Below are 13297 nucleotides of genomic sequence, written 5' to 3' on the forward strand. Positions count from 1 at the left end.
CGATCATGGTCACATGCTTGCCAGAATTTATTTTGCATAAATTCTGCAGATCTAGTATTGAATGTCCACAGACCTTCCTGGTAAAGAACTCCACAGGTTCAATATAATGTAGGAGAAGTCATTCCTCCTCATTTCTGCCTTAAATTGGCAACTGTTTACTCTGAGATTCTGACCTCCGGTCACAGACTCTTCCACAAGGGGAAAAACGTTCCTGCATCTACACTGCCAAGTCCTTGAAAAATCTTTTATGTTTCGATAAGTTAGCCTGTCATTTTTCGAGATGTTGGTGAGTACAGGTATAACCTACTGCAACTCTCTTTATAATGCAGCCCCTCTTTACCAAGGGTTAACCTAGTAAGCCTTCTCTAGACTGCTCACAACATCAGTGCCTCTTTCCTTAGATAAGGGGCAAAAATTGTTCGTAGTAGCATTCCAGCTTTAGTCTAATTAGTGCCTTGTATAATTTTAGCAAGACCTCCCTATTTTTATACCCTATTACCTTTGAAATAAAGGCCAGCATTCTATATGCCTTCTCTATTACCTGCCAAACTTGTATGCAAGCTTTTTGTGATTGATGCATGAAGACTACAAAATCCCTCTCTGCTGTAACTTTCTGCAGTCTTTCTCCTTATAAATAATATTCAGCTCTTCTATTCTTCCTGCCAAAGTGCATAATCTCACATCTTCCCACATTATATTCCATTTGCCAAGTTTTTGCCCACTGACTTCACCTGTTTGTGTGTGCCACTGCAGATTGTTTGTTTGTTTATTTGTGCCATCCATATTATTTGTTTTTCAACCAATTTACTGTGATCCGCAAACTTGGTAATGGTATAATCCACATCTGTCATCTAAGTCATGAATATGTATTGTAAATAATTGTGGCCCCAGCACTGATCCGTCCACTAGTTCAAGATTACCATGCAGAAAATATATCCCTCCTTATCCCAACTCTATCTTCTATTACAAAAGCAGAAATTGCTGGAAAATCTCAGTAGGTCTCCGAAGAAGCATCACTAGATACGAAACATTAACTCTGATTTCTCTCCACAGGTGCTACCAGACCTGCTGAGACTTACCAGCAGTACCTGTTTTTATTTCAGATTTCCACCATCTGCAGTTCTTTCGGGTTTTTTTGTCTGTCTTCTATTCGTTAGCCAATTCTCTACCAATGCTGATATTCTACTTCTATCCCCAGGGGCTCTTATTAATGACAGTTGCACACGATTTCCTAAGAGCAGCAGCTAGCAAAACGTCAGATAGGTTGTGGGGTAAAATAGAGCAAGCAAAATTGGATGTATGAAATTTTTAGTGTGCTCTGACTGACCCAATTCCCCCACCACCATTTTAGATCCAACTAGATTTGAACTCTAGTACCAGGCGTTAAGAACCAATAGCTAATCCATAGCATCTGGAGTAATTAAAGCTTTCATTGAAAATTTCTCTTCTAAGCTGCAGTATTCACAGACCAGAGAGTAATGAAAGAATCTACTTTACTGCAGGGTAGATGTGCTCTATGATGGCATAAGAAAAGCAAAGCATATGTTAGTTGTTAGCCTTGGTGTATACAGCACGTCCCATTTATTCAAGGTTTCCGCTGTAGCCGCAAACTCACTACTTTGTTTCTTTGGGGTACATGTCAGACTTCATTTAGCATTTGTTGATATCTGGATTTTCTTGGAAGGCAAAAAGGCAACATATTTTTTTTATAGAATGTGACTGAAATCTGAGCAGTGATCTGTCAGATTCGTTCATGCAGCTGAAGAAAAATCGAAGAAGACACATTATTTGGAAGCCATTGCAAGGATTCTTGGTATTTGGATGTGCTTTTCTTGGGGGTCAGTTATTTGTACATTGTATGATGCGGAGCTTAAACAATCTTACAAGACAGTCTTCTTGTGTTGGTCAGGAAGTATATTCCAGTGCTTAGCTATGTGCATTCGGGTCTTTAGGATGTCTTCATGTAAGAAAACAGGAGCAGTTTGCATTCCATGACAGTTCACTAGCCCAGAGGAACCATCCCCACAAGCATGCAGATGATAACAGTGTCTCCCGCTGTACCTGCAACAATTTAATTGGACAAGTCAGCCCAGTCAAGCATTGCAAACTCATGACTTGGAGACATGAAATTCATTGTCATTATTGTCCCTGTCATTTTAGATCGTTTTATTGCAGTGAAGAATTTTCTTCACTTCAATGCACTCTCTTCCTTAAGGAAATGGGGATTATGGCTGAGGTTGGGGTGGGGGCAGGACACTGAACTATACTTACCTCAGGGGGAGCCACAGATTAAATTGGCTTTGCTCACTGACTTGATGGTTATGTGTATAACTGCATTATATATTATATATATAACTGCACGCGAAATCTTTGCTGTCTGGTTTACTGAACCTATAAAATATCGTTAGCTTTACTTATTTAACAAGATTACTTGTTTGAATAGTTACAACTTGAAGTATGACCAGAAGTTAACAATTTGTATTTTCTAAAAAAGAACAAAGTTCACAGGCTTCAAAGTTTATTACTTTAATTATGTAGAAGTGTAAAATGAGAAAGAAATAGTTTTGATTTAAGATCAAAAGTATGTGTGAGAACTGACTATGAGTTACTGAGCAGGTTTGCAATTTCAGCATCGAAGGATAAAATGACTTTCTAGTATTTGTTTAGTTGAACACGTGTATCAGCGCACACATGTTGGCTTTATTCTAGTTCAGATATTTGCCTTCTATCCTTTGTACCAGAAAGGGCCATGAATAACTTGTCTGAATATTAAAAAACTGTATGACAAATTGCAACCAGTTTAACAGAAAAATTCGGTCAAGCTAAATTTGTGTAGTCCAACGAAACATTTCTTTCTATTCATAACTAGTAATCATGCAAAATTCAGTATTGCTGGTGGTTAGTTACAAAAACTTCCCTTCATTTTTCATGAGATGGTTGGTAAAATTACTGTTCGCTTGTGGTAGTGTTAGCCTGACTACAAGTTACCTAGCTCCTAGTTATTAACAATTCAGGGCACACGGAGTCTGTATCCCTGCAATGCAGAACAATGTTACTCACAGCACAACATTCATGATTTTAACTTCAGTTGCAAAAATAAATAGAAGAAATTCTCCGAGACACTGACATTAAATGTGATTAATCATTTCTGTTCTCCCTTTTCTTTTGCTGGGGATTTTTCTGCACTAAATCTTTAATGATGTACATAAGAATGACTGGCTAATTTAATTAAGCTTTGTTCATTTCCATCTTCTTAATTCTTTGCTTTAAATTGAAGAACTTATGACCTTTGACTTAGGAGATAGATCACATCTGGTTTTCTAAAACAGTTAAAGGAATTATACATGAATCACAGCACCAAGATATTTCTTAGCAAAATCCTTTCAAGTTGTGTAGCTTACAGGGATTGTTAATTGACACTGTTGGGGCCTTTAAAGTGGAGAGTGCTGTAAATTACTCTTAGAATTATTATTCTAGGTCTTGGCTAAAGATGAGACGTATTAAAAATGACAGGGACAGATGTGACAGATCTGTTCTGACACACTTCCATACCACAAGTCAGTGGCTTGAGGTGACTCATGTCCTGTCTTGGAATCTGTCCACTGCTGCAGGACAACACAACGATGCTCGAATGAACCTTACTATCGCTCTGACTGCTGCCAGGTACGGTGCTGCCATTGCCAATTACGTTGAAGCTGTGAGCCTACTGAAAACCAGAGACCCAGGCACCAATAAAGAATACGTATGTGGAGCTAGGTGCAGGGATGTTGAGACAGGTATGTATGTGTCACCTTAAGGACTGTTAATTGCTTCAATGCCAGTATTGTTACTTTATTTTTTGATATAGATGAGTAATTTTAAGTGTAGTTAATTCAGGCTTTATTTAGTCTATTTAATATGAATGTATTTTATAGCTGAAGGCCTTTAAATCTGTAAATGATTTGTAGCAAAAGTTGCTATTTTCATTATCATTGAAATTTATGCCAGGGCATAAATGTTTGTCTGAAATTGGAGCTCTATTCAAATATGATATCACTTCTTGGGAAGGAAAAAAACACTATCCAATTTGAGTTGTATTGTGAACATCGCAATAGGTAAATACTTCAAAAGAAATTGGTTATGTAAAGCACTTCAACATGCCTGAAACTGTTTTGCATCCAAGAAATTATTGTTACTACTAATCCTATATAGGTCGTTTATTTCATTTATCCTTCTCACTGTCTACAAACCAGTTTTGGCCTGAAATGAAAGCCACGGTGGCTTCTCAATATGGGACCCAATTAAAATACTGTTAGGGTCGTTTTGATACCCTAGAACCCTGATTAGGATAATGCATTAAGCTCTTGGCTGAATCAAGGATGTAACTTACCTGTCCCCAACACTGGTGTGTTGGTGTTGGGTATCAACAGTGTGGGAAATGGAACCGTTCCATTTTCATTGCTTGTCCTTTCTTTTCCTGTGCCATGTCTGAGTTTTGCCATTTGTACAGTTGTGGTGGCAGAGGCGCCCAGGTTCCCGCTTCTGACTGTTTTTGAGCACTCTTAGCTGAATAGCATAGATGTGTGGTATTGACTGAGGTGAGATCCTAGTTTGGCAACAAAGTTCTTCATCTTGAATTACTCACAGTGGTTACTTTGGATATTTAGAGTGGACACTTAGCTAAAGTACTTGAGGATACCTAGGGAAACATGACCCAGAGTTTGCTGGTTCAGGAGAAATGGGAGGAAGGATGCTGGCAGAATAAATCAATAACCATTAAACTTAATTACATGGTTGTTGAAAGGTCAGAAAAGACTAATTATGTTTCCTCGCTGTGAATGTAAAGTGAGTGAAATCTAATGTTATGATATGGTCATGTCAAAAGTATAAATCCTGTATTTCAGAAGCCATTCCGAAATCCTGGCATGCTATTATGACCAACTCGGATTCCGTTTTACCCAGCTCTCTTGCCCAGCATATTAGGTCCATCCACCCATTATGTATTCTATATATTTTGAACAGTGTTGTTTTCAAAACTGCATAAAGTAAATGCGAAATTATAACAGTATTATTGAGGTGGGGCAGGGTGCCTCCATTTGAATTCTTCCAGTTTGTATTAAAGGTGTTTTGCGTAGGTGAATGCTTGCTCTCACGATGTGGGTTGCTGATAATTTAATTGTACTACCTGCCTGCCTCAGATTTTACTGGACTTTTAATGAACAGGTGTAGGCTTGGGAGGGCGATTTTTGCTGACACTCTGTTTGCGGTGCTGCTGCTTCTAAACTTAGGTGTCATTGTGGTGGCAAACTTCTGCCCATAGCTCATGTTGCCAGTTACATTGATTGTCATTTTTCTCCTTTCGTCACGATGTTGAGGGTTTTCATATCTCTTTTGATCTCTTGTATTTGAGCTTTGGAGGTCCTGGTAGCCTCTTCGCATGGGCTCTCTTTCCATATGGCATATCCTTGAGGATGTCATTACCCTCTATACCCTGCGCATACCCAAGCGAATGAAGCCCTCTTTTCTTGATTAGTGCTAAAAACGTCCTACAGTTACCCGAGAAAAGACTGTTTGATTCTTGACTTTGGGCTGAATTTTACCATTTCTCAACAGAGTGTTTTTCGAACAAAATTACGGCAGCCAGTCCACCACAGCCCCTGTTGGCTTTTTTTTGAACAATCATCTGCTGTTCATTTCCTTAATTCTGCAGGGGGCCCTCTTTAGTGTCTGTTTCCTAGAAATGTGCATCAGGAGCAGGGAAATTCCTCATTGTTCCCCTTACTATCAAGAACCTATCTATCTCTGTCTTAAACACATTTGATGACTTAGCCTCCACAGATCTCTGTGGCAAGGAGTTCCACAGATTAATCACCCTCTGAAGAAATTCCTTATCATCTGTTGTAAAGTGTTGTCCCTTTACTCTGATGCTACATCCTGAGATCCTTGTCTCTCTTATTATTGCATGGGTTCACACCTATCTCATTCTCTTAACTACTCACCTTTCCTGCCCTTTATGGTTCCTACTCACTCACTGGGCAAACCTCACTACTTCTGCCCCTGCGTTAGTACTAATGACTCTGCCATACACTTTCATCATACTCAACCCTCTCTTTGTGTCACTATAGGAGAAGTGTTTCAGAACTGTTCCAAGAGGGTGCAAGCCTATAGGGCTCCCATTGCCATATGAAGAAAAGATGTTCAATTTGGCTAGACAAGAACAGAGGCACTCATTTGGGAAGGTGAAGAACTCCATTAAGCTCCATTGTACTATGAAGAACTGTTCTCCCTTTTCCACCAACACTAACTCATTTTTAACCTGTACAAACATTTATCCCTGGCGCTTATCAATGTGGGCACTAGTGATGCTCAGTGAACCTCAGCTCCACCTCCACCTACTGGACCGTCAGCAAATTCACAGGCAAGTCTTCCACCTGTACAATGTAGCAGCTGAAAATCTTTCTCTACTGTGGGTACACTTTCTAGATGAGACTCGAGAACACATTCTGGTGAGCACATCATTGATTTCTCCACAGCTGTTTGAGGAAGAAATGCCCCAGGTCTTAGACATGCAGGTCTGATAGAGACCAGGTGCCATCTCATCCCCAGGCAGAAGACAGTCCTTATGCTCTTGGCCATTAATGGCTTTGTCAAACTGAAATAAAACCATAGGAACAAGAAACAGGTTTGTCAGAGATGGTTGGTAAGCTGGATCAAAGGATGGAGGAGTTCACCAATGTTAGCAGTACTGTGCTGGCTCCAGTATGTGTGCATCTGTCTGCCTCCATGCACAGATGGCTACTGCTGTGAAGACTCCAATCCAGTACATTCACTGTCTGTTGGATATGCTCATGGACCTGCCTGCACTCCATCATTCTTTCTATCATTGATGAGACAACAGAGGGCAATTTCACAAGAATAGCATTGGTAAGGGAAAAACAATGTTTTAACCTGTGTGTGAAGAGAGTTGTGATTGGTTAGCCCATGGTCTCTGGACAGCGGTTTCCGTGGAGAACCTACCAGTTAGATTATGCCACTTAACTGCTTTCATTAAATTTTAGACGAAGTGGGTTGACTGTGGTTGGTCAACATATTACTCTGGAGAAAGAATGAGAAATTGGCTGTCACCTATTTTGTTGAGATGAAGCAGGCACAATGTGTAAGCTTTCTGACTGCGAAGAGCAGACCCTGTATAATAATTAATGCGCTCGTAAGTGTACCCTACTGTGAACCTGATTGTCAGGCCTTTATTGGTTAATTACTTGGAAATTCAGGATTAGTTAGCAAATGTTTTCCAATCACATAAGCACATCTAAAGTTGACACTGTTTTGAGTCCTGCAAGCATGGCTGGCTGGGTACGGTCAGTACCTTGCATTTTGTAAATGGTCAAAAGATATGCTGTTTGATATGATCTGCCAGTCTTTCTATTCTTCATATATACCATGCATCAAACTGGCATGGAAATTCTTAGACCACATTACTCATTTGGGCGATAGGTGAGCTGTCTTTTTGGCTTGTAAGTAGGATCTGTGAGTGGTGATCGCCATTCGTGTTGCAGCTGCATAAAAGCACTGTGAAACAGCTAGCTGCAGCTATTGCTGAAAGCTTTGAGGTACTTACCTTCAGTCTGAGGTAAACACCAGCATTCATGAGTTTGCTGATTCCTCATCCGGGACATCAAGGAAAGGGAGTTAGTTTGACTGCTTCAGAATTTTAACACAGGATGGGGACCACTAAGACATGTAAGGAATTTCTTACACACGCGATGCACATATAGCGCATGTATCACCTGCATACTAAATAATATATGAGGGATGGGAATTAAGCTATCCTCTCATCAAGGATATGTTTTTCATGGAACCCAACCATGATGTTTGCAAGAACTCAATGTAACGGGGATCCCATGGAAGCACCATCTATTTATCATACATGTTGTCATTAAGACTAAACTCAACTGTTGCTAACTGTCATAACTTCAATGAATACTAATTCACACAAAAATGGTGTAATTGGTTTACCATAATATGGAGCTGCAATGTAAATGTCTAAAGCGCTCTTGATTAGTGGGTTGGTGAATAAGCTAGCAACTCATAAATTTTTCCACTCCATTTTGAAGATCTTTTCCACCAAAAAGTTAAAAATCCAGAAGTATGAGTTTGAAGGTATAGACATTTGCCTCATTAATATGTTTTTTCTTTCACAGGGGAATTTTTTGATGTGAAAGCCAAATGTGTTATCAATGCTACAGGACCTTTCACAGATTCATTGCGTCAAATGGATGATGAGAACGTGGAAAAAATTTGTCAGCCTAGTTCTGGTGTGCACATTGTCTTGCCTGGTTATTATAGGTAACTAAATATATTATTAGAGGCAACTAAAAAACTAATTCTCAAAGCCCCCAAACAAATGTTGCTTACTTGGACTTCTGTTATACAACAGTGGACCAGCTATAACACAGTCGTGAAATGCACTCTACTTTCTTCCACTTTTCACTGCAAGTGAAAGTCTATCTATTTGTGTGCTCTGGTGTGAAGAGATCCTCTATCAGAGTGTAAGGTGGATAATCATGTAATCTAAATAAAAAGTAATGTAAACAAAGATAATTACTGTGTGATTGGCATGGTTTTTCTTGTTATCTTTAAGTAGTTTAGTTTATTTCCAGGTCTAATCTGTAAAACAAATCCCATAGATTTTACCTAACTCAAAGCAATCGACTTGCTGCTTTTTCAAGTTTTGTTTCATTTTCCCTTCAAAGTTTATATTGAAATATGCAAAATGTTTTGTACAAAAATCCTTCAAGGAATCATTCATTTGAAAGCAACTGATTTATTAAAGATAATTATTTCATATTGTTATCTTAACTTTAATTTGGGATATTAATGTCAAACATTATTGACAGAGGTGCATTTGGCAATATTGAGTAATTTCTGTTTTAAAAGCACAGTTTGTACAAAATTAGTCATTTACATAGGAGCTTATATTCAAGTGTTCCGTTTGTGTAGTGAGATATGGAACAGTTTGCCACATGTAGTTATACAATGATGATGGGAAACAAAATGAGTGATTTTGGATTTGAATGAAATCTTGCCACAGCTCAGAATCATAGAATTGTAGAATCTTACAGGGCAGCAGAGTCATTGCCACCATTGATGTAATGCAGTAAGTCTGAAAATCTTCCATTCCAATTCACTGGGATTTTGGCAGTGTCAGATATTTAGTAATTTTTTGCTGATTTTGAAAATTATATATTTTTTTAGAGGACAGAGGTTCAGGACTGAGAAAGAAAAGTTCAGGATTGCAATCAGGAAACATTTATTTAGGCAGCAAGTGAATAAAAACTGGAATGGCTATAGAAAGGGTGCTTAAAGGCAGGAAAATTGGCTCATCTAAGAAGAAGCTGGATGTTGTAATAATGAGGTGGCATTTTTCCTTAGCACTGGAGGCAAATTGCTATTTAATTAAGATAAACATAAGTTTGTTTTGTTACAGCATATGTAATTTCTTGGGTTTTTGTTTTCGCACGAAAAGGAAAGTGGGAAAGAAAAGGGAGGAAAGCTATGTTCTAAAAACAAATACAATTTGTTCTCCTTGAACAATTATTTTGGTAAATTGTAATAATATCTATGTGTAAGGCAGCTAACTCTGGGATTTAATTATTTTCTGAACACTTTGGTAAAAGTTGCCAGTTGGCTGCATTTTTAGTAGCTATGGTGCTGTTTGGTACCTGAGCAAGGAACTGGAGATGATATATTTTAAGAGCCAAATACATCCAATGATTTTCACAGTTAATGCATCGAATGACTCGAATGCAGGCAACATATTATGAAAGTAAGTTTAACTTTTACCCTTTCAGCCCTGAAGCCATGGGACTGCTTGACCCAGCAACTAGTGATGGCAGAGTTATATTTTTCTTACCATGGGAGAAAGTGGTCATTGCAGGAACCACTGACACTGCAACAGAGGTTACATCTAAGCCCAAGCCCCATGAGGAGGAGATTAATTTTATTCTCAAGGAAATACGGAATTATCTGAGCTCCGATGTTGAAGGTAATTTGTGCATTTAAGTAATATCAAAATCTCTAAATTAGAAACAAAAGGTAATGATTTATAATAAATGCAGTATCAATGTATTCAAAAGCTAATTTTGTGGTGAAATTAGAATTACATTTTCTAACAGTGGATGGCACATTTACAGTCTTCTTTTGAACAAGAGTTGCTGTTACCCAGTGAAGTAACATCCCAGCACGTTAACAGAGGATTGATAATCTGCTTTGCAAAAGATTCTTGGATAAACCCCATTACAAGGTTCCACTTAGACACTGCAAATAGGGGAACTGGAGAATGGAAAGGCCGTTCTGTCTCACGTTACTGTTGATACTGGTTCTGCCCTTGCTGCAAGCACAAGACCCACTCCACTCTTGGGTGAACTCTTGAGTTTTAGAGTATTACTTTTGGGATGCTATTGGAAAGTAAGCATGTCACTGTCTATCCTTATGTATTTAAATTCTGAGTGCAGGCACTTTTTTTTGGCCTACATTTGTACATCAACAACCAGGTCAGCATTTGTTGCCTATCTCCAGTTGGCCTGAAAAGACAATGGGTGTTCACTTTTCCTGTGTGATCTGAAGCTGATTGTGGCTACACACCAATGAATTACAATAGAAAGAGTGATGGATATGGACATTGGTGATATGTTATCCTGTGTACAGCATATTTAGGTAACAGGAAACCCCATCAAAGTATCAATTATTCATTGCTAGATGACACTTCTCAGAATTTTCAGGTTTGAAGTCCATTTGAATGTTTTAAAGTTGAGTGGGGTAGTGTCTAAGTTTGCTATGGAGTCAAAGGTTCTGCATTGTAAGAGCCTTTTCAGACAGTCGAAAGTGTTTAAACCTCAGTAATTAACAATATTTATAAATAGGGATATATTATCTCAACAAACTGTGCTGGCCATATTGATCTGCTTCAGATCGTGCAAATGTTTATCCCAAGCACTTCTGGAGACTTGGACACATTTCAGCTGTTTAATTATAGTCTGACAAGAGCTGGTGTTTCTGGTGGCATGGTTTATAAATGGAGTTCAGTACTCTCATAATATGATAAATGCCTCATTTTAGGTAGACAGACCAGTATGGTAGCAACAGTTGCATTTGAAATGTAGTCCAAGTTTTTATAACAGTATATGCTGTGGTATTTATATTGAACAGGACATTGAAAACATAAATCAATATGCTGTAAATGTTCATCAAATGACCTACTGTCATTTTCATATTCCCAATTCATATAAGGTGGAGTAATGTGAATGGTTTTAATTTAAAAATGCAGCTATAGCATATACAGTTAATGTTTTACCTCTCTAATGTACAAGTTAGAATTTGTAGCTCAATTTTATGACTTAATGGAGCAAATGTGAAATTCAGAGTGTTTTTGACTTAGATACAAGACTCTAATCAGGAGGTCAGACAGCATCTGTCACTGAGAGAACTGACAGGATGATGGAGTCTAAGTTCGTCAGTGCCCAAATCGGATGATTCCAGTGATAGGCATTAACAGCACACTAAAGGAGCACTGAGATTAGAACTCAGCTCACTCTTTCAATTTTAAATTCCTTTAGATGGCGGCAAACCTTGTATTAGTCCCTTTGATTGTGTTTTGGACTGAATTTAGTGATTTGTGTACCTAGGTCCCATTGCTCCTGCTTGGTCACTAGTCTGGAATAGGTAAGAAAATATTCTGATTTATCTTTTCCAGAAGTAAGTGACCATTTACTCATTCATGCTGAACTTTGTCTGCCATAGTTTTGCCCTCTGAGCCTGTCTATATCCCTTTGTAACTTCTTATTCTCGTCTGCACTCCATACTGAGTTTCCTAGCTTTATATAACGTGTGCAAAATTTAACATGTAGCTCTCTCTGACAAATCTTTGTCCTTCATCAACTTTTAACATGTATATGCTGAAAGGTTAAGACTGCGGGACAAAACTCTGGGAAATGCTGGGCTCAGGATTTTGAATAGGAGTGGGGTTAAGAAGAGGGAGATGGATATGAAAATTAGCATTGCCAGCCACTGTGTCAGTTCAGCATGTTGTTTCTGCTGCCAGCAATTTTGCCAGGACAGCAGGATGGGTGCCAGCAGTAGACCTGTTTTGGAGAAGGGACGGTTGATCTTCTTAACAAGTTTGTCAGCTCATCATAACTTAATTTATAACACTGTCAGTGTTGTTCAGGTTATACGATGCATTATGGACACTACAGCTACAAGAAGGTGATTACACAGGGAACCAGAAATTAGGTGGGCTCATTGAAGGGAAACCTGGCTGGCAAACAGTGCTATCAGAGCAAGTACCCTGCATGTGCTGGTGTGATGAAAGGATTGAAACCCTCCAGGGATTGTGGGACCACACAGCTGAGGGGTGAGCAAGGCAACAACTGAACATAGGTTTAAGGTTTTCAGAGATTTAGTTGAGTAGCAATGAATATCAGCATTGTCAGGGCAGAGCTCAAGCCTTGGGCATGAAATAGGAAGTAAAGCTGACCACAGGTCAGGATGACAACAGAAGACATACCTAAAGCATTATGTCTAACTGCCAAGGAAGAAGAAGATACATGATTCTGAATCTATGCTGCAGGAGACTGTAAAAATCTAGGCAAATTGGAAGTGAGCTTTGAAGCAGAAGCAGAAGCAGAAGACCTTCAAGTGTCTTCCCTTCTTCGTAATATTGTTTGCTCAGCCGTTGAACTGTCAGAGTCACTGGGGCATTGCCATCTTCAACACTGGCACTTTCTAAGAATCAGCAGTGGACCTTAGTAAAATGTTACAAGCAGCAACATATTGTTTTACCTTGCAAGTCACTGATGCCTTGTTTGTGTGAATGGGAAGTGTAAACAATTTCAAACCGAAGGCACTGAGACCAATTCCTCTGCTGCATACTCAAAGTTGTGGGGCGCTATCATTTGAACCCACATGACTAACCAGGTCACTGAGTGAGTGACCAGTCAGAACCTACAACCAAAAGAGCTTTCTCTCTCTTAATGCTTAGCTGAACTGCAACAACTCACTTTCCTAACAGCTACCATGATGCCTTCATCTGTTACCAGCCCAGATTGTCACAACTCTACCTGAAAACACAGAAAACACTGAAAACACAGAAAGGAAAAGGGATATCCCTTGAAGGAATGGCTACTCTCACTTTTACATGACCCAAGACACACTATAATGACTCTCTGGGGTAGTGCACTCAAAACTAGCCCCCACTACTCCCGGAATCATCACACAAGTTAAAGATTTTTTTCAAAGAAATGTGTAGAATCCCAAACTA

At 39.0% G+C, this 13297-nt stretch overlaps 1 protein-coding gene across 2 annotated transcripts in view; it reads left to right on the forward strand.

Annotated features, from left to right (window-relative positions):
• gpd2 (glycerol-3-phosphate dehydrogenase 2 (mitochondrial)) overlaps positions 1-13297 on the forward strand; it is a 131614-nt gene that overhangs the window by 79871 nt on the left and 38446 nt on the right. For both annotated transcript variants that reach the window (XM_048534367.2, XM_059647282.1), the window contains exons 8-10: positions 3612-3776; positions 8181-8325; positions 9831-10024. In XM_048534367.2, coding sequence (XP_048390324.1) covers positions 3612-3776; positions 8181-8325; positions 9831-10024 — 504 coding nt within the window. The remainder of the gene's footprint in view (positions 1-3611; positions 3777-8180; positions 8326-9830; positions 10025-13297) is intronic.

Source organism: Stegostoma tigrinum, chromosome 7, assembly GCF_030684315.1.
Source record: "Stegostoma tigrinum isolate sSteTig4 chromosome 7, sSteTig4.hap1, whole genome shotgun sequence".
NCBI lineage: Eukaryota > Metazoa > Chordata > Chondrichthyes > Orectolobiformes > Stegostomatidae > Stegostoma > Stegostoma tigrinum.